Genomic DNA, 27,706 nt, shown 5'->3' on the forward strand with positions numbered 1-27,706 from the left:
GTACCACGTGCTCTGGTGTCAATGGTACATGTCGTGCCGGTTTATAAGACAACAAAGAGGGGTAATCTTTCCATAGCAATAAACACACTAGCACACATCAGAACCCTGATCCTATTACATAAAGTTTCGTGCTCATCATCAACCACACGGCGGAGTTTCATTAAGCTAGGTTCGTAAGCAATGCCTTTAAAGTAACATGAAAGCTACCTTGTTTTTGCATTCCTCAGTGCTTTGTGGACGGCATCGAAGCCATTAGCGGCGGTGAGATAGAATTCATTGCCAGGCTTCAATTCGGTGCGATCCCGCAACCGTAGAAATGGCTGCAGCCCAAACTGCTCGCAAGCTTCGCGATGCGAAAAAGAGAGAACTTACCATGGGAAAACTTATTGGAGCAAGTGCCCAAAGAGCCCCGTGGGTGTCTCGCTTTACTCAAAGTGCGGCCATTTGCCAAGCACTTCGCCCCACAAGACCCTCTGTGTGACCAGCGGGTGCACGGTAGCCCCGTAACTTCCGCATACGAGGCCACCCACGCTGCGTCGGATACATCTTCGCACAGGTTGCTCAATACGAAAAGATTGTCGTCGACCCTATCAGCCACCGTTGGATAGCTTTAATACAGAGCTATTGTTCAATCAGAAACGGATATCTTTCGGCCGAAAATGCATGTCCCCCTTTCAAAAATGTTTTAGGCAGTCTATAGAGTGTCTATAGACTTCCGTCTATGCACTGTCAACCGACAAATCCTAGAAAACAAATGCCAAATGCCATACAAATACAAATGCCATAAACAGTCTACAGAAAGTCTATAGATTTATGGCGATACACTTTTAGTAGGCTTTTATCTATAGACAGTCTATGGACTATGGATAGACAAAAAAGCAATATCTATAGGAAGTCAATAAAGTCAATAAGAAGTCTATAGACGGTCTGTAGACCATTTTTGTAAGGGTTGTATGACTGTACGAAGTGCGGACCCTCTTTAATACCAAACAGAAGTCCCGTGAAGGAAATCGTATTTTAGGGACGTGCCAGGCCCCGAGAAAGCCAACTGTTTACTATTACAACGCAAAGCATCAATGGCTATACTTTTACTGGCGTGTACAAAATTTTGCACAAAGTGACACAGAGAAATTAGAACCTGAAAAACCCAAGATTAGTAAATCAAGCAGTAAATCAAGGGGGTTAGAATTTCAAAACAAAAATGTTCTTATTGCTCGTGGTTAAATCTGTCAGCCTGAAAGCGGCGTAGGGCGTGCTATTGTGGTCAATGTTGTAACTGCATTTGTTATAAAGAGCATCCTGTTTGTCATATTAAAGATGCTAAAACCGCCTGACGCGGTGAAATCACTAATAGCTGTAGCATATTCGTCAAGGCCGCTAAAAGTGTGCTATGTGCAAAGCTGGTTGCACAGTGCCTTAAAGGGTTAATCACTGTTCAAGGCACCTCGGAAAAACCATAGGGTCAAGAGGGATGCAGGGTCATGGGCATCACTGTTCCTCATCAGACGGGAACACACAATTTCTTATTATTTTTATATTATTCAAGATGGCAGAAACTGCTGTTCTGAACAAAGCCAAACGTAACGGCACCAATTTCATTATTCCCGAAGACTAGTTCTTTCACTTTCCCAAACGGTGGTAAGGAACATTAAATGAAGACTGCCGTCTAGCTATACGCTCTAAAGCGCTGCATGCTGGTTCCAACCTACTTTTTTTCTGTTATGAAACGCTGTATTTGCTGATCTAAATCAGACAGCAGCGAACTTTCCATCGCGGGCCTTCACAGTAGTACCGTTCATCTGGCCATCGTAAAACCATCAAACGAGCTCGCCTCGGCCTACCAGTAATATTCGCAAACACACGGCTTCCACAGTCACAGTGCGTTTCCATCTTCGTAACTGTAGTCATTTAGCAGTAATAAACACAATCGCACTGACTAAAACAAGACTGAACGCTAAAAGCAATCGGTCTGAAGTCATGCTGCATTTGCCGAATTGCCGTTTTTTCTGTGCAAACCACTAAGTCCCAAAAGAGAGGTGTGTTAATCCCTTAAAATCAGTGACAATCTTTGTCGATTGTTAATCTCATACCCGCCTTTACTGTTTTGTGGCGAATGTGCTGTAGTGCTCCGACTATAGCACTAAGTGTCACCTCCTGACGACCATAATACATTATATCAATTTTCACAAAAATCACAACATTTTAATGTCATTAGCAGGTAATCGCTGTAAGCAGCAATTATTTTGAGATCATAAATTTAGAGAAGCATTAAATGGGCTTTAAATTAAACTACGAGAAGAAAGAGCAGTGAGCTAAGGAAAAGAAAACAATAGGGTTTACTCTAACAGACGCACGGGAACAGAGCAAACGCTAGTTAGTGATATGTGATATCTTTGCCCGGATAGAGAACAGGGAATCGGTAGGACATGCCGCGGATGCTGTCTTAAGGTGATGTAGTGGATTCCATGAGAATGTCAAAGAAGCAGGGGGTAGCCCCGAGATCAGGAAAGAGATTATTTAATATCAGTGACGTGAGAGTACTGTGCCCCTAAGTGGGCGTAGCTCGGCTGCTGATGATGTGTATTGGACGCATAAAGATACAATATGTGAACTGATTTCTTCAAGTCAGAGGACACGCGGGTGACACGCCCGAATATGACGGCTTCCAGCGTTTCCATTTGGTTCAGGCATAAATAAACCGAAGCCTAGTATTTTTTATTATTTTTGTTCACAAGCAAAACACGCAGCAGCGAACTGTACACTATAGCGTACACAGCTGTCTCGCTTTGACCGCTTCATAAGCCAAGAGATCACGTTGGATTTTATTCGATTCAATCCAAGTTATTTATGCAAATTTATTCAGCACCGTTATGACCCGATTGCAGAAAATTTTCATACCCCAATTTCTTAACAACTCTTCATTCATTTCATTTCATTCATTCGATCTCAGCTAATTGGGAAAGGTATTGTAAACACTGTGGCAGGTGGGATTCAATGGGCATGTATGCGCACAAATCAGAGCCCGCAGACGTCGTTACTGCACGAAGATACACAGTCTCAAAAATGCGCTCTACGCATATAGAACACGCAACGACAGAAGGCACGTCTTCGAGAGCGCACACAAGAAAGGCAGAAGCGGGTGCGCATACTTGTCTATGCGTCTCAGCTGCTTGGAGAGCTCGCTCTGCTCGTTGATGAGCTGCATCTGCTGCGTGGAGATGTGCTCCAGCTGGGACTGGAGCTGCGGCACGGCTCCCACGTTGGGCGGCAGGTCTCGGGACGCCTGCAGCCGAGCCTTGAGCTCCTCCTGCTGGCGGCCTAGCAGCCGCAGCTGCTCGCAGATGCCCTCCAGCCGCTCCTGAAGGCCCGGCCACGACACTGTTAGGCCCCGCCGTGCCCAGCAGCAGCTGTGGCGACCACTCACCTGCCTCTTCTTCTTCTCCTCCTCGATGTGCGCCTTCTCCAAGGGCGGCGGCGGCTCGAGCCGGGCGCGCTTCCCCGCCGGCGGCTCGTCGTCGAACGGCGGCTTGGCCCCGCCGTAGCACTGGCTCCTGCACGAGTCGTCAGCACTGCCAAGCCTGGTTAACGCCGCAGCCAATGCGCTAATGCTGCACACACCGCGCGTTCCTTTTCCTCGCGCCGCCAGCCGTGGAAGGTGTATGGCTGCCAGGACAGCGAGCCGCAGCCTTGCAAGGGATTTCGCTAACAGCACGCTGCTGCTGTCCGCTATCTCTGATTGGGCCCGCCATGCGGGATGAAGGAAGTGAGAAAAGTGTCTCGCACCAACTGCGTCCGCCGAAGCCACGGCGACGACCGTTCAAGCCAATAGACACAATGCCGCTGGGCTGACATCTTGAACTCACGAGGTGACCCGTCAGTGAGTCGAGAAAATTACCCTTCTCCCTCTGGCTGTTCACAATACCGTCCATGTTGGCGGTACGAACTTAATATACCGCTGATAGTGACGACGTTCTTAAGGCGGATACATAAGGCACTGAAAATGTGGCCGTTGTTATGGACACGTTACGCAGCGGCAGCCATAGTCCTTCCAAATCCGGTGGCGTGGCGAAGAGGAATGAGGTACCCAGATAAAAAAAAAAAAGTTCCACGGCCAACGGGGCCCCTCCCATGGTTATGCGAGCGCGGCCTAGGGCTTCCTAGAACATGCGCACGTCGCACACACAAGGAACCCACGAGTGGGAGCCTCAACCCGAAAGGATTTCACGCCTGCAATAACTGAGAGAGAGGAACTGCACGACGATTGACCAACTCGTCTGCTTAAAACTCCCTTTCATGCAACATTTCTCCCTAGAAGGGCCAGCGCGAAAGCCCGAAGCATCGGTGCGTTTCGCCCACGGCCAAGCGGCCCAGTTCAGCGAGGGCAGCTTAAGGCTAATAAATTACACTGAACCTGTAAATGGATCACAACTGACGATGAAAATGAAGGTTCCAGTGCAATTGTGAATTGCTCACAACAAACGATGAACATTGAGCATACAACTTGACCTGTAAAAGTTATAAGGCACACGGTACCTTTACCAAAAAATAACGGTACTGAAAAATTTGAAAATCTGCACCTCTAGTAAGGTTTGGTTTGGTTTATGGGGGTTTAACGTCCCGAAGCGACTCAGGCTATGAGGGACGCCATAGTGAAGGGCTCCGGAAATTTTGACCACCTGAGGTTCTTTAACGTGCACTGAGATCGCACAGCACACCTGCACCTCTAGTAAGGGTGACCAAGATTGGAGTGTACATAGGGTTAATTAACGTGCACTGACTCCGGGCACCACAGTAGCCTGCAATGCAGTTCTCATACATTGAAACACGGCCACTGCGTTTCAGTCTTGGATCCTCGAACTAAGCAGTCAACCGCTCTGTCCACAAAGAAAGAGTGGGCTGAGCAAAGCGAGCCGCAGAACGGTGCTGTACACCATTGGGTGGCCTACGCATGAGGCGGTGCCCTCGGCCCATGTGTGCGCTGAAAGACCGCGCTAGACAGAATCAAGAAATTTGCTTTTCTCCGCGAAAAGGAAGCGCACCACAGCCCTACTCAGTGCACCACAGACAAGGCCCAGCCTGGCAACACTGTCATCGGCGGCTAGCTGCAGCAGCACGTCAAAGACACTGGGCGCGTTGCGCGCTTCGTATTCGAGGCGCCCAAGCCAGTATAGCCTATTAATACCCCACCCCTATACTTTTGCGGTGTCCATCCCGCTACGCAATAAATATTTATGACTTGATTGCGGACCGATAATACCGACGAACAGCCCCCACTGGTCTCTTCGGCAAAAAGGGGCAGAAAGAAGGAAGCAGTGAATCGCAGCCAAGCTCTATTCGCGAGGGTGCCTTGTATATTGGCTCTAATTTCAAAAAAGCGCACGTTTACACAAAAATATTTTGTGTTTGTAGACACCTGATCCACCGCTCCCCACATATAATATCTTCCTCGTTACTTCACGATGCTGCAGCAAAGAATTCGTGTTAGGAAAGAACGGAAGTAAGACGGCTTTCGAAAGTAGAGTGAGAAGCGAGTCTGATGCCTCACGGAAAAGCTGGGCACTGCGGTCACCGCCCTGGAAGGCTCCATAGGCCGTAGAGGTCGCACCCTCGTGCAAAGGATTAGTTTGATGCATGGAGGGATGTTCCATAGACCGGTGTTATAAGCACCTATGCCCGTGCTGTATTTTCAGAAGCAGCTTCAGCGTAACGCACATTCGCCGCAGTCTGGCATAGGGTGGATCCACCAGCATCCGATGACGGGTAGGCGCCCCAGCCAGTTCATTATCACCAGCATGGCTAAAATTTGGAACATCACATTGCCCTTAATGTCCTGGAGTAATCCCTTCGACTAGAACTTTGAAACATCACGTTGCCCTGAGTGTCCTGGAGGTATCCCTTCGACTAGAACTTTGGAACATCACGTTGCCCTGAGTGTCCTGGAGGTATCCCTTCGACTAGAACTTTAAAAAATCTCATTGCACTGTGTGTCCTGGAGGAACAAGTAATCCACGCACCCCGCTCAAGCGTCATCGTCACAGTAAGCGCCACGAAAGCCAATAAAACTGAAGCCATCACCGACACGGTAACATGCAGTTGTTTCTAGAACGAGCAATCGGCTTCGCAAGCGGCATCGCACATTTGCGCAATTGTCCAGCTGAAGTACTGCTGACCAGCTTCGGCGAAGAATACCGGCACGTTAACAGAGGAACGACGATTGCTTTCTGCAAGAAATATTGGACGTACGAGACTTCTTCGCCCTCTCCGACGCATCCACAGAAGATTCACCGTTCGAAGAGAACTCTTCCGCTTTCGACATCAACCTAGCCCTGCCCCGGAACAGACAGGACCAGATCCCCAATCTCCTTCGAAGCTACAGCATTTGTTTCTCGTCATCGCCGAAGGTGCGACAAACACCGACTGACAAGCATCGCATTATAACCGACCAGCCAGCCCGACCTCCCCCGGCTCCCCGCCAAAGCCCCCTACCGAGTGTCGCCGTGTGGAACGACACGCCATCCAGGAGCAAGTGGAAGAAAGGATTGGAGACGACGTCATCCAGCCTTCAAAGATCCCCTGGGTGGCACCGATTGTTCCCGTGAGAAAGAAAGACAGCGCACTTCGATTCTGCGTTGGTTACCGCCGTCGAATGCCTCGTCCATTGAATTCCGCGAATGTTTGTAGTGTTTAGTAGCGTGGCTTTTTGGACTTGTTGGTACATAGTTCCAATACACTGTAGCGCAGCAAAAGACGAGGACACAAGAGACGAGAGACGAACACCACGAGCGCTAACTTTCAACAGCAGACTACTAATCCTCTGCTTTTCGCAATGCAGGTGTTTACCCTCGCCCTGAAACTGCTTTTCGCCGCTCTACCGTCTGCCTCCTGTTCATCAGTGTCTACGGCCGCCGTGAAGTATCATGAAGAAGACCATTTTCATCCGCCTGCCCCATCACCATTGCTACCCCATCAACTGCCCTCATCGGCGCCAGAGTACGTCATCCCGGACCAACAGTGACCAGCCCCATCGCCAGGAACATCAACATCTGATAATTTTATCAGGCATATAAAGCCCATGCTGTCATCGCCGCCGCTCTGTGGGCTCGGTAGCTGTGTGTCAACGCAGACTACTAATGCTCTGCTTTTCGCAATGCAGGTTAGTAACAAGTTTTCCCTATATGCTAAAAAAACCAGTAACTACTTTTTAATGCAGCTGCCGAGCCCTCAGTGCTGCTGTAGTATTGTTGCCGAGTGTTCACGTGTTCTCCGTTTTCTTTTACTATTGTCAGGCGATGTCGAATCTAACCCAGGCCCCGACCGTTACGATTGCATACTTTCCGAGCTCCAGAAACTAACTACCGGGCAAGCTACATTAATTTCCGATCTACAGGACATTAAAGATCAACTAAAAACTACCGAAACAACCTTGACCGACTTAAACAAGCGCATGGACACCCTGGAATCACACTACGCCACACTTTCCACTATTCATTCTGAGATAGACGCCCTGAAAACTTTAAACACCAAACTTACCTGCAAGATCGACAAATTTGAAGCACGTATGGACGATGCAGAAAATCTCTCTCGCCGTAACAATCTCATATTTTACAATATTCCTGACACTAACCCCACTGAAACGTATGCAGACTCGGAAGAAACAGTCATTCGTCATTGCTCCACTCAACTAGATTTTGCCATCGAACCCAATCTAATCGAGCGTGCTCACCGCCTCGGGCGCCACTCAACTGATCGCACTAGGCCAATCATCGTTAAATTCACCTCATCGAAAACTAAAGAAAGCATCCTTTCTTTAGGAACTAAGCTTAAAGGCACCAACTACAGTATTGGCGAAGACTTCTCCCTTCCCGTTCGTAACGCCCGCAAACATCTTGTAACCTTTGCCAGATCAGTATCCGATAAGTTCTCTTTGCGCTTCAAAACATTACATATTGGTCCCAAACGCTACATATTCGATGAATCATCACAAACAGTAAAAGAAGTGAAATAGCAACCATCTCAGCACCTATCGACAGATCGTTCGAAGCATGCACAGCAAGAAGCACTTTCATTGTCAGCGATCTTTACTAACGTGCGGAGTTTCATTTCAAAGCGCGACATTATTTCCCATATTGTCACTTCATCTGCTAGCAACATACTAGTCTTGACGGAAACGTGGCTAAAAAGTGACATTCCTGATAGTGAAGTCCTTGCTGACTTGCCTAATTTCAGTGTTTTTCGCAAAGATCGCCCAGACCGAAGGGGAGGGGGGGTACTGATTGCAACCGCTCGGGATGTATCATGCTCAGCTGTTCACCTTTCATCAGATATAGAAATATTATGGGTTTTATGCCATGCTTCACCTAAATCAGTTGTGATTGGCGTTTGCTACAGGCCTCCTAGCTACCCATACTTCCCTCGAAAACTTAATAACGCATTAAATGAAATTACAGCTAAGCACCCTAACACCTGCACTCTCCTATTCGGAGATTTCAATTTTCCGAGCATTGACTGGCAGAATCTAACCGCTACAGGTAATAAGGATGCTGATGAATTTCTAGACGTCTGCCTTAATTTTAACCTCGTTCAAACTATATCATAACCAACCCGTGTAACTGAAGACTGCGCTAATATCCTGGACCTAATATTAACGGATAATCCTGAATGCGTTCATTCCGTCACGTATCTACCAGGCGTCAGCGATCACCACGTCATACATGCCGGCTTCACCATTAAACCGTCCTTACGCGTAACTTCTAAACGAACTATCCGACTGTACGATAAAGGAAACTACACAGCAATAAATAATGAACTTCGCGCATTTTTACCAGTATTTCAATCCAGCTTTCATCAAAGATCCATCCATGATAACTGGTCCTTGTTTAAGAGGAAAATCGAAGATTTGGTCGACAGGTTTATTCCAAACATAAATATACGAAATAACCCTCAAAACCCATGGTTCACAAACACACTCAAACGTCTTGAAAATAAAAAGAAGCGTCTTTTCCGATCAGCCAAGTTGCTTCCTAGTCAGAACGCTTGGAACAAATATTATGCAGCCGAAAAAACTTATCAAGTATTCGAGAAGCCAAACGCACTTTTTTTAACTCCGATCTGCCTAAAATGTTGTCAACTAACCCCCGTAGGTTCTGGCAAGTCATTAACCCCCAGCACACACGCACTGTTTCCCTCACTGATGCTTCGGGTGCAAATTTCTCTGAAACTGAATGCGCCAACATGTTCAACACAGCCTTTTCATCCGTGTTTACTAATGAAACAGAGCCGACATTTTCTCAAAACCCCCCAATTATTCAAGATACTATGCCTGCTCTTATATTTTCTTCTGCAGGAATTTTGTCACTAATAGAAAACATTAAAATATCATCCTCTGCTGGAATTGACAATATCAACGCTAAAATACTGATTAATACCAAAGATATATGTTCATCTCTGTTGTGCTTGTTATTCGCTCAGTCACTCTTCACAGGTCAACTGCCCATAGACTGGAAAAATGGGAAGGTCGTTCCAGTCTACAAATCAGGTAACAAGAACTCGCCGCTTAATTACCGCCCCATCTCTCTGACTAGTATTCCCTGCAAAATCATGGAACACGTCATCTATACCCACATCATGGCATTCCTTGATTTGAATAACTTCTTCCATTCTGCTCAGCACGGATTTCGCCGGGGTTACTCCTGCGAGACCCAACTTGCCACATTCATTCATGGCCTGCATGCTAACCTTGATTCTAATCTACAGACTGATATCATTTTTCTAGATTTCGCCAAAGCATTTGATAAAGTACCCCATAAACGCCTGCTGATAAAACTTTCTCGATTAAATTTGCACCCCCATATTTTGAAGTGGATCGAAGAATTTTTGACTAATCGTTCGCAGTTTGTCTCCGTTAACAATAAGAACTCTAACTCACTCTCAGTAACGTCGGGCGTCCCACAGGGATCTGTGCTTGGCCCACTACTATTTCTTATATACATTAATGATCTGCCTTCAAATGTAACATCTAACATACGAATGTTCGCTGACGACTGTGTACTTTATCGTGCTATTCTTACCACCGCTGACCAATCTTCTCTTCAAAATGATCTTAATGCCGTTCAGGAGTGGTGTAATAAATGGCTAATGGAACTTAACCCATGTAAGTGTAAACTTTTGTCAATTAGCCGTCGCCGTAATCCTTTAACCTTCTCTTACGTAATATCTGAAGTTCCCGTACAACTAGTTCAATCATACAAGTATCTAGGCATAACTATTTCTAGCGATCTTTCTTGGAGCCTGCATGTTACTAATATAATATCGTCAGCAAACAAGACATTAGGTTTCCTAAAGCGCCATCTTCATCACGCTCCCCATCATGTCAAGTTATTAGCTTACAAGTCATTAGTCAGGTCCAAACTAGAATTTGCGTCGCCCATCTGGAATCCTCATCAAGCATATCTCATCAATGCCCTCGAATCTGTTCAGAATCGCGCTGCTCGTTTCATTCACTCATCCTACTGTTATGACATCAGTGTTTCGTCCTTAAAAACAGCATCCGGATTATCACCCTTATCGCTCTGCCGTCGCATTGCTAGCATGTCTTTATTTCACAAATTCTTCCACAGCCCTATGCACATCGCACCTTATATTCTTCCACCCGCACGCATATCTCACCGCACCAGCCATCGCCTACAAGTTGCCCGTCCACGATCACGCACCGTCACTTTTTCTAATTCCTTCTTTCCTCGTGCAGCCGCAGACTGGAACGGCCTTCCGAACAACGTTGCCATCATCACTTGCCCAAGTCTTTTCACCGATAACGTAGAAACTTTCCTGTCAATGTGAATTTGTGTTTTTACTCTTGCCACCCCTTATGTAACACCCCTTTTAAGGGGCCTTTAAGGTAATAAAATGAAATGAATGAATTTATACGCCAGAAAACAGTAATCACATGTGAGAACAGTATCAATTCCTTAAAAAAACGAGCTCTTTATCTCAGAGGAGAATGGAAGGTGTGCTTACACACGCGCATCCAGACCTATTTATCTTTTCGGCTTCAATGATTTCGCGCGTTACCCTTTCTCTGCTTTTTCGTATTACCACACCTTTATCAAAGAAAGGCTTACAGGTTTTTTACATGCATGCGAGAATATGGTCAACCAGCGATCCACCTTGCCCGTTTCTGACGTTGCGAGCGTGTTCCATTAGGCGCTCGTTCAGACATCTCCCCGTCTGGCCGATATAGTGTTTCCCGCATGACAAGGGAGTTTGATACACAACACCTTCATCGCACATGACGTAGGGCTTCTGGTGCCTAGTTGCGCATCCGCGCGCTTTGTTGGTGTTGGTTTTTCCCAACGTGCACAACGTTGCAAGTTTTTTCGGCGCTAAGAACACGACGGTCGCATTCGCTCGTTGACCAATTATTTCAAATTGTGGGAAATCATGTGTAGATATGGTAGTACAACAGGGTTTTTACGTTCACGAGGAACCGGATTTGGGTGACATTGATTTTCTGGTTTCATTCCCTTAACAAGTTTTTCGGCAACAGAAACTTGAACATAGGCAATGTACCCGACATCAGCCAGCCTATTGGACTTCTCTTAAAAACTATCGCTCATCATGTGCGGACAAGATTTCTGGAGAGCATTTTGAAAACATAAATTGACAATACCTCTTTTTACAAGTTTTGAATGAGCGGAGTGATAGGGCAGCATCGGCTTGTTGCTACGCGGCTGGTAGGCCCAGCATACGTGATGAGCGCGAAAGGTGAAGTTAATATCTAAAAATCTAATGGAGTTATTTATGGGCAATTCGCATGTTAAAACAAGCGGTTTAAAATGTTCTTTCATGACAGTAAAATGCTATGAGCCTTTGGCTCAAGTTTTATTCTTGTTAAGTGCGACAATGGCTCACTTGAGCCAAAGGCTCATAGCATTTTAACTATCATGAAAGAACATTCTCCTCTCAGATTAAGAGTTCGTTTTTTTTAAGGAACTGATACTGTTCGCACATGTGATTACTGTTTTCTGGCGTATAAATGTGATGCTTCAGGAGAATAAAATTTGTTGGAAGTTAGCGCTCGTGGCGTTCGTCTCTCGTCTCTTGTGTCCTCGTCTTTTGCTGCGCTGCAGTGTATTGGAGGTTGTAGAGCTTGTTTGTTCATCCTTCAAAGCTGCCGGCACGGCACTTCATCGCTTTGCTTGTGATGCAAGACTAGTCCAGAATTATGTGGATTGATCGCATCCAAGCCGAGCCGATTCTACGTTGTTCCAGAATGTTTTAGTAATTTTCCAAGCTTTATTTTGAAAATTCGCTATAAGCTTTAAAAAGAGCATGGCCGAGAGCGGCGGGCATTCGTTTCCACGACCGCCGAGCGCGCTTGTTACTACGCCGCCGCCGACTCATTCAGTTCTTTGCGGGCGCAAGTCAGCTCAAATAAAGAGTTTCGTTTTGAAGCCATTTTCACTGTCCTCTTGCTCTACAGTCACGTGACAATACTACGTGACAATACTACGCGACAATAGTAATGGATGGCCTAATGCTGTTCCGCTCCCTAATTGCTAGTGAGAAAATTTAATATTTCAAACAGTCAGTATGAAAATGATAGTCACTTAATGCATGTGAATGTTCACGACACGTCGGTGTTGGTTGGGAAGGGAAATATATTAAGTAGTGTCCAGTTTTATATGTCGATTGATTAGATGAAACATGAGTTTCAGCCGCGCTAGTTTAGCACGAGTCGGCACTGATTTGATTCCTTCTGCTCTCATTATTTCAATACGCGAATCAGTTATTTTGTGTTAAATATGAATCACAATTATTTTCTCTGAAATGCATGAAGCTTGGTTATATTTTGATTAGAATAAGAAAACCAAACGACGTTAGCACATTCGACGAAAGAGCTAACTAAAACATTGTAGTCTAATAGATTAGTTTGAAAAGGGGCTAATCTGAGGCGTCGTCTAATAAAAAAAAAAAGTCGTTTTAGAGCTGCTGAGGTGATTCCATCCACGTGAGCATTCCACCTGAGGTCATGGGTTATGAGTACTCCAAGACCCTTATGTTCAGTTACTGCAGTAAGTGGTGTGTCATTTATAGTTTACTAAAAGTTTCAGTTATGCTTCTTCCTAGAAACCGTCATAATAGTAGATTTAGTAGCATTAAGTGTCATGTTCCAGTCGGTGCACCATTTAGCTTATTTTCAGTTGTTGAGGGCTTCATGATCCTCTGTTGTATTAATTTCCCGATAAATTATGCCGTAATCTCCGTATTAACGTTCAGATTAATCGCTAGATCATGAAAGAGAACAGGCAAGACGCAACCTTTGGTGCACCAGGCACAACATTTCCTATGTATTTATTTATTTATTTTACGCTCAGGGCAAAGCATTACAGAGGGGAGTGGGTAATACATAATAACACTGAAAATACAAACAACAGCGGAGAACAATAAATTGCCGAAACATAGATAAGCTGGGATAAGTAATAAACACAATATATCATTCAATAGAGGAGGCTTGATGATTACTTTAAACAAATTGTGTTCTCTGTGAAAAACAGTTGTTAATCCAATTAACTACAGAGCCACGACCTAATGGAAAGTCTAGTTTATCAATTAGTTTAATGCGCTCAACCCGACGAAATGTATTCGAAAAATCTAGTAGTATAAGATCGGTTTGCTTCTGTCTCTGCCTTCTGTCTGCTAAGTTCTGGACTAATTGTAATAACTACGTTACTGCACAAATCTATTTCAGAAACCTTGCTGAAATGGGGATAGTACGCTGTCAACTTCTAGAAAAACCGTTATGTGTATTAGGATGATGTGTTAAAGTATTTTAGGCTCTGCACAGGTCATGGAGATGGGTAAGCAGCTAGTAACACAATCCTGTCTCGTATTTCGTGTATTGAAACAATTTCATCATCCTCAGAGTGACTTAGCAAGCTTATGTCACTAGCGAACCGCAGGATACTAAGGTGTACTCCTTTAACTGTTATCGCCAACTAGTCCTAATCCAGACATCTGAATACCACTTGTAAACATGCGGCGAATAGCACTGGCGAGATCATGTCTCCCTGTGCGACCCCATTCCTTATTGGAATTTTATTGCTGGCATTATGAAGCAGCATACTGGCTGTGCAGCGGTTATAGATATATTCCAGTATTTTTACATAAAAGCACTTTCATTGGGCTATGAGAGAAGCCAGCAGCCACAGAAACCAAGGGGCACAGGGGATTTTTTAAATTTATTTATCTATTTTGTGCTGTTGTTCCATTTGGAATATTACTGAATATGTTATCGCTTAAAGCTAATTAATTACAAAAGCAGAAGAAATAACAACCACATGCCGCCGGTGGGATCTGAACCCACGACCTCCGAATTACGCGTCCGGTGCTCTACCGCTGAGCTACAGCGACGGCTGTGAGATCTGCTTTCGGGGTATTTATGTTTACAAATAACCTAACCTTGAGAGTGTTCATCAGCGCCATCCACGTTCTTAAGCGGCTAGTTGGTTTTGGCTCATATTAAAAATTTAACGCCACAAAAAAAAAAAACAGACGAAAGACAGCGTGTCATCTACTTATGTTTAAATGTGATTTTTACATAACGCTCGTTTACACCCTGATTCCGCAATGACTGCATGGATGCAGATGTTTCGACTGAGTCAACTGCTTCCTCGCAGTCTGTGCAGATAATATACGTGTAGGGGTTGGTTATGTTTTCCGCATTTGTCTATAATCCGATTCATAGTGTGAATGCGACCTATTGTCGAGTAAACTTTGCGAAAGACTGCCTGATCATTTGGTTGATTGAAGACTAAGGTTGTCCTGACCCTATCACCGATTACCTTAGTAAATACCTTGTAGGCAACGGACAGTAAGCTGATCGGTCTGTAATTTTTCAAGTCGTTGACATCTCCTTTCTTATCCATTATATAGTTTTAGCGTTCTTTCAAGGTCCGATACACTCGAGGTCGTAACGCGCGGCGTATACAGGATAGCTATTTTTTTCTGGCAAAGTATGCCCACCGCTTTTCAAAAGATCTGCTTTTTCCCGATCCTCACCACCTGATTTTCGCCTCTGCATTGCTCCTCTTATTGCACTGCCTGTCTGATTAACGTCCTCATTACATTGGCTGTTGTATAGAGTTGTGTAGAACTCATCGGCTACTTTAACTATCTTATCCATATGGCTAATGGCATCGCCTGTTTGGCTTTTAACGCATGCCGCTGCTTTTTGCCTACGCCTTGTTTCTTCTTCACCGCTTTTACGCTACCTGCGTTCTTAAGAGCATGCTCAATTCTCTCCATAATAAAGATAATTACGTCCGTCACATTGCGCTTATTGGTTAGATTTGACAGTTATTATAGCTCTGTTACGTCTATGAGGTTAAAGGCTTTCATGCTTTGGCGTTTCTAAACCAGATATTTCGTCTCTTCAGATAGCTTGCCGGTTCCGTGTGTAACCATCCTACCGCCTACTTCTACAGCGCACTCTGTAATTAGAGCTGTGAGGTTATGGTTAATTGCTTGAACATTAAAGACATCGGCCTCAGGTAAAGCCGAATATCTGTTCTCCAGCGAAATCCTGAATTATAAGGCGTTTTATTTTAAGCTTGAAATGATTTCAGCCTCCTTTGTCGGCGCGCCGCGGGTGACCCTGGCGCCCGAACGGAGGGCAACACGGAGGCGAACCTAAAGCGCACGCGTCAGTAACAGCGTCGTCGTGGTCGGCGAAGCTGCCGCGAGGCGCCGAGGAGCGCACTTCTGGTCATACTTGTTAAGCTCGACGACAGCGCTGTGTGAGTTGCCGTCAGTGCGTACTGCACGCGATCTCTAAAACACAGGACGCGTACCATCATCAGCCGGGCCAGCTACCAGATATAACTTGTTGTTCTGCGACGTGGCGGTCAGCGGAAGCGGTGACGGGGGCGTCCAGCCGTCGGAAATGTCCTAGCGTTCTGTGTAGAACGTGCATGCTCCATCCCCTCTTCTTCGTCAGGTGGCCAACGCTAGTCGCACGGGTCGCCATACACGAAAAGCGGCAAAGAAAGAGGAGCGCGCTGTCGCTCATGAAGAAAAGCTTCAGTGGCTGATGAGGGACGCTCCATGAGTCGTCCCAGTTGACCGTACACCTTTACTGCAGTACATTTCACGCCTACATTGCCTCTCAGCGAATAGATATGTCAGTTTTTAAACTCAGCACCGAGACTCTTCCTTTCTCTAGCTTTGGTTTCTTTATTCATTTTCATTTCTTTCTTTTTTCGGTTCGAAGAAGCGGTCCTTCTTTGCCCGTAGTCCTCGGTTTAGTACAGTGCACTTAAATGCACGTCCCCACGTTCTTCTTTTCCAGATTCGGTGGACGGGCATGCCGGCACTCTTTCTCGCCGCATCCCCGACGGACTACGCGCGTCTCCGCCCCCCCCCCCCCCCCTGACCCCCCACCGCCGGGCCTGAAACCCGTTGCCGCGCCCCGTGCGACGCCAGCTGCAGAGCGGGGCCCAGGGCACGCAACGGCGGCCTTGAGGATCTACTCCGGCCCAGCCTCCACTCCCACCGTCGCAGGCGCATTGCGTTCGCGCGAGCTTGGTGTAGAGAGTCGCACCTCGTACTGCTGCTGGGAAGCGCATGCATGATCGCATGGTTCTTTCGCGTTATACTGTCTATGTTATCATCGCCCTGTACATAAAAACAGGGGCTTACAACAAGCGACAGGAAGACGAGACAGGTAACGCGCGCGAACTTTCAGCTGTTTAGTAGCAGTGCTGCTCTCCTCATATACACGCACATAGCAAAGAACAAATATAAAAACCAATTAAAATCCCAACAAGATGCAAGCACAATTCATGAAACCGAAACCCGAGTATCACCGCTTCCCGTCGCGCTGCTTGTCAACAATTCAGCCTCATACTGCGTCAGCACTATCGATGGGTCGCTTACACATTCCGTGGTATCGGCTCGTTCCATTGCGTGTGCTTCGAAGATTATTCTTTCATTGCGGTCTCTGAACCGCCGATTATGGTGGTTTGCCCGAAGTTTGGCCTACATTCTTTGCAAGTAGCCACATGTTTCACGAGATTGCTCGGGTGGTTGATTCTGCAGCAGTTTCTTCTCATTTCTCGTCTTTTCTTTTTCCTTCGGGGTCCGCTCCTGCGATCTGGTCGCCTCTTTAATCATCTCTGCAATTGAGCCGCTCACATTATCTGGAAAACAGCTTGCGAGCATCCTCTCAACTTGCAGCTGTCAGCCTTTTTCCATCTCATGACCACACGATCTTTTAACGCACTGCCGAAGGCATGAGCGTGCCGCACTTCTTTTTACAAGGTATCATTGGCATTCGTCACATCGCATTACAGGTTTTTCAGCTTTAGTCCTATGCATCCAGCAGGTATGGTCAGGGTACATGTGTATGATGTATGGGTGTTTAACGTTCCAAAGCGACTGAGGCTATAAGAGACGCCGTAGTGGAGGGCTCCGGAAATTTCGACCACCTGGGGTTCTTTAACGTGCACTGACATCGCACAGTACACGGGCCTGCATACGGGAGTTTTCCGACATTTCATGCGTAAAGTCAAGCCCTGAGGGCATCATTCTGAAAAGATGCAACAGAACTTCAACTTCAATCGACGCGACCTTCGCGTAGGAGCAGCAAAGTAAAAAAAATCATCAACGTATCGAAAATACGCTAAAAACAAAAGGGCGCCCACCCATTTTTTTCAGCAAACGGTCGCCTTTTGCCATGTACAGGTTGGAAATCAAAAACGCGATACATTAGCCTAAGCTTATTACGTCGCGCTGAGCGTTGAGTGTACTTTGTTGCTCCTCGGATAAGCTCAGATAGATTGTCGTTGAAATTCTGCTACAGCTTTTCAGAATGGCGTTCGCCGTGCTTGGCTTTATGCATGAAGTGCCGGAAAACTCCCGTATCAGTTTCCTTGAGACTGAAATACACATGTACCCTGATCATCCACCGTCGAGGAGCAGTGGTTACGGCGCTCGGCTGCTGACCCGAAAGACGCGGGTTCGATTCCGACCGCGGCGGTCGAGTTAAGATGGAAGAGAAATTCTAGAGGCCCGTGCACTGTGCGATGTCAGTGCACGTTAAAGAACCCCAGGTGGTCGAAATTTCCGGAGCCCTCCACTACGGCGTCTCTCATACCATCAGTCGCTCTGGGACGTTAAACAACCATAGATCATACACATGTACCCTGACCATAGCTGCTGGATGCATAGGAGTAAAGGTGAAAAGCCTGTAATGCGATGTGACGAATGCCAATCATACCTTGTAAAAAGGAGTGTGGCATGCTCATGCCTTCGGCAGTGTGTTAAAAGATCGTGTGGTCATGAGATGGAAAAAGGTTGACAGCTGCAAGTCGAGAGGATGCTCGCAAGCTGTTTTCCAGATAATGTGAGCGGCTCAATTGCAGAGATGATTAAAGAGGCGACCAGATCGCAGGAGCGGACCCCGAAGGAAAAAGAAAAGACGAGAAATGAGAAGAAACTGCTGCAGAATCAACCACCCGAGCAATCTCGTGAAACATGTAGCTACTTGCAAAGAATGTAGGCCAAACTTCGGGCAAACCACCATAATCGGCGGTTCAGAGACCGCAATGAAAGAATAATCTTCGAAGCACACGCAATGGAACGAGCCGATACCACGGAATGTGTAAGCGACCCATCGATAGTGCTGACGCAGAGGCTGAATTGTTGGCAAGCAGCGCGACGGGAAGCGGTGATACTCGGGTTTCGGTTTCATGAATTGTGCTTGCATCTTGTTGGGATTTTAATTGGTTTTTATATTTGTTCTTTGCTATGTGCGTGTATATGAGGAGAGCAGCACTGCTACTAAACAGCTGAAAGTTCGCGCGCGTTACCTGTCTCGTCTTTTCCCTGTCGTTTGTTGTAAGCCCGTGTGTTTGAGTACAGCGACCACGGTATTGCCCACAGGCAACACACCAGAAAATATTTTTGTCTTCTGGTAGTTTCGGTAGTTTCGAACAGCAAGAGCGCATTTGGCTCGTCGGTCCCTCGTGTAGCCGCTGACAGCAGCCATGACAGACACCATCACGCGTTCACTATTTCCTCGGCTATATATACGGGACGCCTGGTACCGTCTCGCGCTCAGTTTATGCCGCGCAGTAGGAGTTGCTTTGTGCGCTTGAGATTCCACCTTCGCTTAGCCCATCTATCAAAGCAGTAATTATTCAGCTTGTGTCATTCGACTGCGTAATTCACACCTGTACTTGATGTACTAATTTCTACCGTAGTTTGACTTTTGTTTTCACTACGTTAATATCGCAGCGGCTTTCTGTTGTATTTTTGCAGCTCTGTCAGCTGACTGTCAAGGTGAAGGCGTGTCTAGATGTCCAAGCCCAGACAGTATTGACAATTCGATGAAGAAATTCCCAAGCCTTCGAAGAATGGTCCTGCATGGAATGTTCTCCAAGGCTCCTGTGGTAATACCATGCCGACGTGGAAGGACGTACCGCCATATCCATCCCCGGTGGAGTCTCCCATCAGTTATTTCAGAGAATTCATTTTACCTGGATTTCCTGTCTCTAATCTGTGAGCAGTCTTCTCTGTATAGCGCTCAGAGGAATCTCAACAAAGTTACTTCAATGACAGTCAACGATTTAATCCGTGCAGTGCTCACTATGTCAATTACGAAGCTGCCGCAAACAGGCCTGTCAGACAGTTTCCGCATCAGTCAAGTTGCCGACACCTTGACAAGAGACACATGGGACGAAATCAAACAGTCACTGCATTTAAATGGCGACCAAGAGGCACCGGACCCGAATGACCCCGAACATGACAAGTTTTACAAAGTTCGGCCCCTACTGGACCTCGTGGTTTACAAAGGCAGTCAAGTACCAAAATTTCAAAAGCTAGGCGTTGATGAACAAGTGCTGCCCTTCAAAGGCCGAAGCTCATTGAAGCAGTACTTGCCAAACAAGCCCAGAAAAGTGGGTTATAAACTATTCCTTCTCTGCGACGAGGGCGGCATACTGTACAACTTCGAAGTCTGCAATTTTTTCCGCAGCCGGGTTTTCCAGACATCGGCTCCAGCGGCAACATAGTTTTGAGAATGGCGAGTGTCGTGCGTCGCGGTCTAGACTACATCCTGTATTTTGACGACTGGTTTTGCAGTGTGGACTTACAGGTAATCCTCAAAGGCTAGAATCAGTTCCGTAAGCACAGTATGCGAAGCTCGCCTGGCAAACTTCCATCCGACAAAGCGCTAAATAAGAACGGGGCGTGATACGTCGCAATAGAGACGACATTTCAAGGCGAGTCTGAGGGCGGTGAAGTGGTTTGACACCGTCCCGTGACGGTGCTGTCCACATTTGCATCGGCATCAAAAGAGAATCCTGTGACGCGCTCTGACAAGAAGACCCGTACGACGGTTAGCATACCTCGTCCTTCTATTGTAGGTGTCTACAACGAATGCATGGGCGGCGTGGATCTAAAGAGTGGTACAGATTCTTCCATTTACTGGATATCGTAATAGTCAACTTCTGGCTGCTGTACCACCGAGATACCAGCCCGGCTAATGTGCCGCGCATTCAGCAGATGACCCTACTGTCTTTCGAAGCAGAGATTGCGTGCGTTTTGAAACAGCACGGAAAGGGTGCAACAGCTTCTAGAAGGCGACCATTGAGCCTATCAGCAATTGAAAATGAACTACAAGCGAAGAAGCGGCGTGGACCAGCAGCTCTCGAACCCTCCAAGGAGATTAGGCTGGGCAATATTGGCCCCCTCCCGATGTTCTCTCTAAAACCCAACTCCACAGGCATCACACGTGTGATGTGCAGAAAGAGTAATGTACATCTTTTTTTCACTCCAGGAAAAGAGTGCATGTACAAATTCCACACTAGCCCGTAAGAATCGTGGAATGAAGCCAAGTTTAGGACTCGTGCCTACGGTTGCCCGAGGCAACAAAACTGTATTTCAATTGATATATGTAGCAACTTTTTGTGTTTAGAAAGTAACCTTTCTCGTGCTACAATAAGTGCACATATGTAAGAAATAAACGGTTTTTGGATTATTTTATTGCCTCCTCAACAAATGGTTAAGATGGAAAACCAACTGCCCACCACTGCAGCACTCCTTATGATTCGCAGGAGCACAGTCCAGACTGGACGGGCGCTCTATCAAGTTGTAAGCACTGAAAAAGTAGGTATTGCAAGGTGTGCTTGAGGAAGGGATCGGGGGTCCCAAAGCAGTCAGGCGCACCTTTCGTGAGCGGGCAATCTGCATTGTTCTCAACGGACACGGACAAGACGGGCAAGACGACATTGCTTTCTATCACACGGAACAAGTCCGCTCATGAAGGCACGGATATCGCGCTCAGTTTTTCGTCCCTCTAGAAGGCAGAGAATCCGGGAAACCTTCCTTGAAGTCGGCGGCTCCCGATTGTCAACACACTTTCCCTGATCCCGTCTTTAGAATGCACTCGACGAGACCTAACGCATGACTCGTCCTCAGTTTCTGTTTTCTTTGTTTTCACCACCACCTATCTATCATCCCGGGCAGCGAGAAATCCTTCCCCGCATAGTGCCGTGTTAACATCTGCGACGCTCTTTTAAATACACTTCAAAGATGGGCCACAAAAAAGGCTATGCAAATACACGCATGGGCATGTGCACATCTGTTGGAACCACTTCGCGATGCGGAATGCTATCCAGCGTTGTCCTGCTTCATTTTCAATTTGTTTCTCGCAAAGGAAAGTGAAGGAAGAGTCTTCGCCTGCGCCCCTCAGCAGAATTGATGGCGGAGGCGCCGTACACGTGTGGACCTTGAGACGAGCGCATCTGGCGCGGGCAATTAATTCCTAGCCCAGGAACCCGGTGGCGCGTGAAGCGGACGCATGTCAGCGGGGAAGGCCCCCGAGACCTTGAGCGCCCGCACCCTGGTGGGCACCGCGAACCCAACGTAACGGCGCCGCCGGGCGTTATTCGGCTCATCAGTCCGAGGTTGCGCTATTCAGCAGTGGTCGAATTTTGATGCAGGCGAACAGCGATGGCGCCTGTGTGGTCTCCAGTGTCAGTGCACGTAAACCCCGTAGTACAAGGCGTACCACCCATGATACAAAGTGCAAAATTTTGAATATTTTTTCACTTGCGTTCGCATGAAATACAATAAATGGTAATACAATTGTACGAACACTCATTTTCCAATGCACTTCAAGGGCAAAGTATTGGCTGTCAGAGATGCGGGAGGTCAGTTAAAAGATGAATTCATGCAGAAACTCACCCCAGAGCGAAAGCGCCCTAAATATCTGCCCTCCCAATGCTGGATAGGAAGGTCATGGGGCAGACTATAATTTCCTTGCCTATTCACTATACGCTCCTATTTGCGCGGAGATTTGTTTTCCATAGCCGATAAGCCATCAATATCAGAAGTCATCATCAATTGTCACCATCAGAAATCGCGAAGATAGACGTTCCCCTGTTGCGAAAAGCGCGACGCCAAACCGCCGTGGCTCGATGGGCAGAATCACCGATTTTCGTTTTTGAACTGGGTTTGCATGCGTCGAGCGAACCCCCCCACCAACGCCTTTCTTCTCCAGACTAGGGCCGCCTCGATACGCGGCGCACACTCTAAACACGAATATGATAATATGGGAGTAAAGAGGAAGTAACCTGCCCTCTCGCCCACTCCATCTCACAAGCTTTCTGTTTAGAGTGCGCCTCCTGCACCACACTGTCTGCCCATCAGACCCGAAACACATGCGCCCATCACGTAGCCGGGAACAAGTTTATAAGCTAGATTTAACTCTACAGCACTGTTCCTAGTAACTCTTCCATTTTACCTTCTCTTAGCACCCTCCGCTACGTTACAGGTCTGACCGCCGCCCCGGTCAGCTGCTACGCAGCCAGTGGGGACTGAGGGCCGAGGGTTAATTGGGTTGTTCATAGAAGGTTGCGGCCAAGTACGACACCAGGATGGCCAAATCCTGTTTCTGGTGAGGGAGTGCGTTATCTGTACTGATCACCTAGTTCAGGCCGCACCCCAGGCCTGTTCGTACAGTTCCATCGACACATGGAGTCTCCTCTTTCTAAAAAAAAAAAAAACCGGGTAACGGAGTGGATTCCAAGAGAAGGCAAGCGTAGCAGGGGGCGGCAGAAAGCTAGGTGGGCGGGTGAGATTAAGAAATTTGCGGAGATACGGTGGCCGCAACAGGCGAAGAATAGGGTTAGCTGGAGAGACATGGGAGAGGCATTTGCCCTGCGATGGGCGTTGTCAGGCTGTTGATGATGATTATTACCTTCTCTCTTAATTGAGGGAACAATGGTGACGATTGAAGGAAGTTCATGATGGTTACTCGACATTTTCAATGGCTGAGGGCTCAAGAATCTGGGATGGTGGCCATTTTCCGGAGTCGAGTGCACTCTGCTCTTACCCCACAGCGCTGGTCACAAAGAGTGAGGCACCTTTTTGTTTTTTCGCGTAAGCACCCCGCCACTAACACATCCGGGCGTTCTCCCTGACAGCGAGGGGTTGGTTCATAGGAGCGGGTGGCTGTGGCACACTCACCTGGACTGTCCCTTGGAGAAGGGGTAGCCGCTGTCGCGCACCGCCTGCCGGGCCAGCGGGAACAGTTCGTCCCGGCGCGTCAGCAGCGCCGGGATGTGCTTGCAGATCTGCGCCGCGGCCTCGTTCACCGACACCTCGTGCAGAGTGAGCGGCTTCTCGGGCTTGCGCTTGCAGTCGAAGCGGCCGTAGATGGCCGCGTACTTGCGGATCTCGTCCATCCGACGCGGGTCGTCCTCGGACATGCTCAGCACGTGCTGCACCCCGCAACAAGAGGGAAGAAGAGGACGCCGCCACCGTTAGTTACGTACGCAGTGTTGCCATGCGCAGCAAGGCGCATATTTGTTTTATTTATTTATTTATTCAAAATACCCTTAAAGGCCCTCTTTCGAGGGTACTCCATAAGGGGAGGCAATAGAAAGGAAACTTGCAATGTGACATGAAAAAAGCACACAATAAAACACAAATTGACTTTGACAGCACCATTGTATTGGAAACGGAAGCTAACCCACGCAGGAGGCTTCTACTCGAGTCGTGGCACATTCAGCAAACACGAGAGAATGTTAATCGTTCCCTGGGGACTCTCCCCTCATCCTACGTCCATGGGCTGCGGCCACTGACCCGCAGGTCCTCCACACAGGGGCTTAAAAATCCAAGCTGCGCTCGCCCGTAGTCACACCGTGAAGAAGGGGCCGAGCCGGTCCCGAAACGTCGTGTTTTTTCTGTATTTTCCTTGGTTGGCGTCACTTACCTTCTCCTAGCAAATTATTATACGCAGTCACGCAAATAAATTTCAAATACGAACAAGAAATATACACAGTGCAATAACAACTACAGATGAATTACTCAATCTAAATACACAGGGTAACATGCGCATCATAACATTTGGGGTGGCAAAGGATGGCACTACTAGAACTGACGATGTTGTTAGATGGCATCCAAAGCGGAGATGGAAAGAGAATCGGGTTACAGCAGGAAAAAATGAAAATGGAGAACAGACAAAGGGGGCAACCGTGCGCCTGTGCACGAAGTGAACCATCCAGTGAACTTATTTATTTAATCGAAAGATACTGTTGTCCGCATTTCAAGGCGGTTGCAGGAGAGGATTTGTGAAAACAAACAAAAATGAAACAAGAACTTTATACACCAACAATACACCATCAGGAAGCTTGACCAAAGCATAAGCACAGAAGCAGCAGCGAATAACAAAAACCATACGTGAAAGCACTAATGGAGATACGAGAAATAAAAAAATCGTTATCTATTGTTACTTATCTCGTTGATATACAGCGTTATTCTGAAAAACGTTCAACCTCTTGACATCTTTTGCTGCTACAGCGCAGTCCCGAGGGTCATTCCGCTAATTAGTACAGGAAGGGAAGAAAGACTTTTTGATGCCATCTAGGCATGTATTATGCCTGTATTGTGGAACAGTGGTTAATGCGCGTACTGCGTTTTAGAGGAAGGTGGATATATGTTTTCGCTAGTTTTTATTTACCCCTCGTTGTTTATTTATATATTTATTTATTGAATCCTCAGGGCCAGAAGCTTTAAAGAAAGGAGCGGTTACAAAAAACACAAAAAAGAAACACATAGAAAATGAGTTACAAAAATGTTCTGCTATTTACACAGTGTTATCTAATGCGTTGTGAAAATGTTCGTTATCATTGATGTCGATTATTTCAGCGGGAAGATGGTTTCTAATAAGATGCTTCAGTCCGGAGGATTTCCTGACAACCTAAAAATTGCTAAAGTCACTCCTATGTATAAGGGCAGTGGAGACACAAATATTAATAACTACCGACCCATTTCGACCCTACCGGTGTTTTCCAAGTTAGTCGAACGTATCATGTATGTCAGGCTACCAAGCTTCTTTGACAAGAATCAAGTAATTAGTAGCACTCATTACGGGTTTCGGAGGAATAAGTCACTATAGCAGGCACTCACCACTGTAAAAGATAATATAACTGAAAATATCGAAAAGTTCCTCGCACATGCTGTTTCTAGATATTAGGAAAGCGTTTGACACTCTACAGCACGACATATTGCTCGAGACATATCAACTAAGAAGAGTTGCGTTGAAGTTAACTGAAGCGTATCTTTTAAACCGCTCTCAATGCGTATCTGTTAATCATATGTTATCTACCAGAATGACAGTTCTACATGGTGCTCCCCAGGGATACATCTTAGGCTACTGCTGTTCCTGGTCCAAAAATGCAAAAAGGCGCACGTGTGCTGTGCGTTGTCAGTGCACGTTAAACATCCCCAAGTGGTAGAAATAATTCCGGAGCCCTGCACTGCGGCACCTCTTTCTTCTTTCATTCCAACCTTCCTCCCTTCCCTTACAGCGCGGTTCAGGTGTCCATGTGAGGCAATTACTGCGCCATTTTTTTTTCTCAAAAAACCAATTTTTCAATTCTTTAATCTACTCCCGGTTGCGCTATGACATCCTAACATGGGGAACAACGACCACCTGAAATTACAATAGTTATTGGTTCTTCAAAAATGGATGTTACGCATATCTGAAGACCATTACTTAAACCGAAACTTAACGCACGCAACTGCCGTTCATAAAATCTGTCATGCTCAGGGTCGACCAGTTGTAGTACTTTAAGTTGCTACTATGGATTCACAAATATAGACTTCACAGCACACCTTTAGATACTTAATCTCAAGGAGCAATCAGAAACCCTACACTTATAGATAACCATCTATAAGAGGTACGGACAACAAACCTTGCATTTTCAGAGAAGACAATGAACAGAACCGACCTAAATGTCGATTTTAGAAGGGGCTTTGCTGTTTTTTAAAAGAACAGCGTCAAAATTTCTTCGCGTCATGCAGTATCCAGTTTTCATTGTGAACTTCACTATCTTCCAATTTTCTTTGTTTCATGGAATACAGTGCGATGTCATTCTTCTTCTTTTGCACCTGGTCTGTATGTGCTAAAAAAAACAAGGCAAAAGGGAAAAATGTAGATGTTTCATTCTTTGTTTTCTGTCTCTCAATCCGTCCCCCAGGTTTATTTTCGCGAGGATTTGTTCTTTGCCAATGAAATATCGCTGTTGCCGTCATTCATTCTCATCTGCTTGCTCAGTAACAAGTATTTATTTATTTTCTTATTCATTTATTTGGACATACTTGCAGGCCAGTGCTTTGGACCAAGCAGGAGGGGCATACAAATGTAAGTGTATAACAAAAAGAACACATACAACGCGAGAAAGAACACAAGGGAGACAACATACTCCTGAAAAAAAAAAGCATGACAAAAATTGTTGGGCAATAAATGGGAACATGAGGCCTCGTGTATGGTAGGAATGCAACTTTCATGACAAATAACTATTATGTAAGCAGAACATGATATATTATTACCCTCAGCGAATTTGGATTATACAGCAGGATATTGATATTGCATTTTAAACATATTTTGTATTCATAAATGCAATTAAAATATGTAGGAAATAGGTTCCAGAACTTTCCCGCTGAATACTTGAAATACATTCTTAAAATCAGTCAGAAATAGCTTATTAAAGTACGCTTCGAGCATGTTTCTAATACGTGAAAACATATGTATGCGGTTTTAGCACTTTGCCAATGTATTAAAAGTGTACTTTCGTGAATATTGCCGCGAGTCTTTGTAGCGTTTGTTTGTTGTGTTTATTTGTTCATGCTTCAAGGCTGCCGGCACGCCGCTTTATCGCTTCGTTTGTGACGCAAGACGCGCCTAGAATTATCTCGATGGATCGCATCCGGATGGACCCGACTCTAGTTTGCGCCAGAATGTTCTAGTAACTTCTAAAGCTTTATCTCGAAGATTCGCTATCGGCTTTAAAAAGAGCGCGGCCGACAGCGGCGGGGATTCTGTTCGACGACCGCCGAGCACGCTTGTTGCTACACCGCCGCCGAGTGATTCAGTTCTTTGCGGGCGCAAGTCAGCCCGAATAAAGAGTTCCGTTTCGAAGACATCCTCGTTGTTTTCCTGTTCGCTGGACTGCAGTCACCACTACGTGACAATATGAAATTGATTCGTCTCAAGTATACTTTAATTCTACCAAACGGGCAGTCTTTTCAAACGTATTTGCAGCGCACTTCCGGCGGCCTAGAACAATCAGGTGCTCCAAATCTGTTTTCGGGAAATTTCATTTGCATGTTCTCAATGCATTTAAAGTGCACTTTCGTG

The 27,706-nt window shown here is 46.3% G+C and overlaps 2 protein-coding genes across 2 annotated transcripts in view; one reads left to right on the forward strand and one right to left on the reverse strand.

Moving 5' to 3' along the window:
• Nucleotides 1–27,706, reverse strand: part of nab (NGFI-A-binding protein homolog) — a 661,188-nt gene that overhangs the window by 57,988 nt on the left and 575,494 nt on the right. Inside the window, exons 11-13 of the mRNA XM_089547593.1 lie at nucleotides 23,530–23,783; nucleotides 3,425–3,569; nucleotides 3,150–3,358 (exon numbers count right to left, since the gene is read on the reverse strand). Of these exons, the coding sequence (XP_089403719.1) occupies nucleotides 3,150–3,358; nucleotides 3,425–3,569; nucleotides 23,530–23,783 (608 nt within the window). The remainder of the gene's footprint in view (nucleotides 1–3,149; nucleotides 3,359–3,424; nucleotides 3,570–23,529; nucleotides 23,784–27,706) is intronic.
• On the forward strand, nucleotides 7,142–8,163 carry LOC149338287 (uncharacterized). Its single transcript, XM_089550302.1, has one exon. It carries the CDS (start codon nucleotides 7,148–7,150, stop codon nucleotides 8,003–8,005), a length of 858 nt encoding a protein of 285 aa, XP_089406428.1. The 5' UTR covers nucleotides 7,142–7,147; the 3' UTR covers nucleotides 8,006–8,163.

The sequence above is a fragment of the Amblyomma mixtum genome, chromosome 6 (assembly GCF_055824585.1).
Source record: "Amblyomma mixtum isolate Tamu chromosome 6, ASM5582458v1, whole genome shotgun sequence".
Lineage (NCBI taxonomy): Eukaryota > Metazoa > Arthropoda > Arachnida > Ixodida > Ixodidae > Amblyomma > Amblyomma mixtum.

Excerpts from the sequence above, each read along its gene's own strand:
- LOC149338287 (XM_089550302.1), top strand. The coding sequence starts at position 7,148 with ATGCAGGTTAGTAACAAGTTTTCCCTATATGCTAAAAAAACCAGTAAC.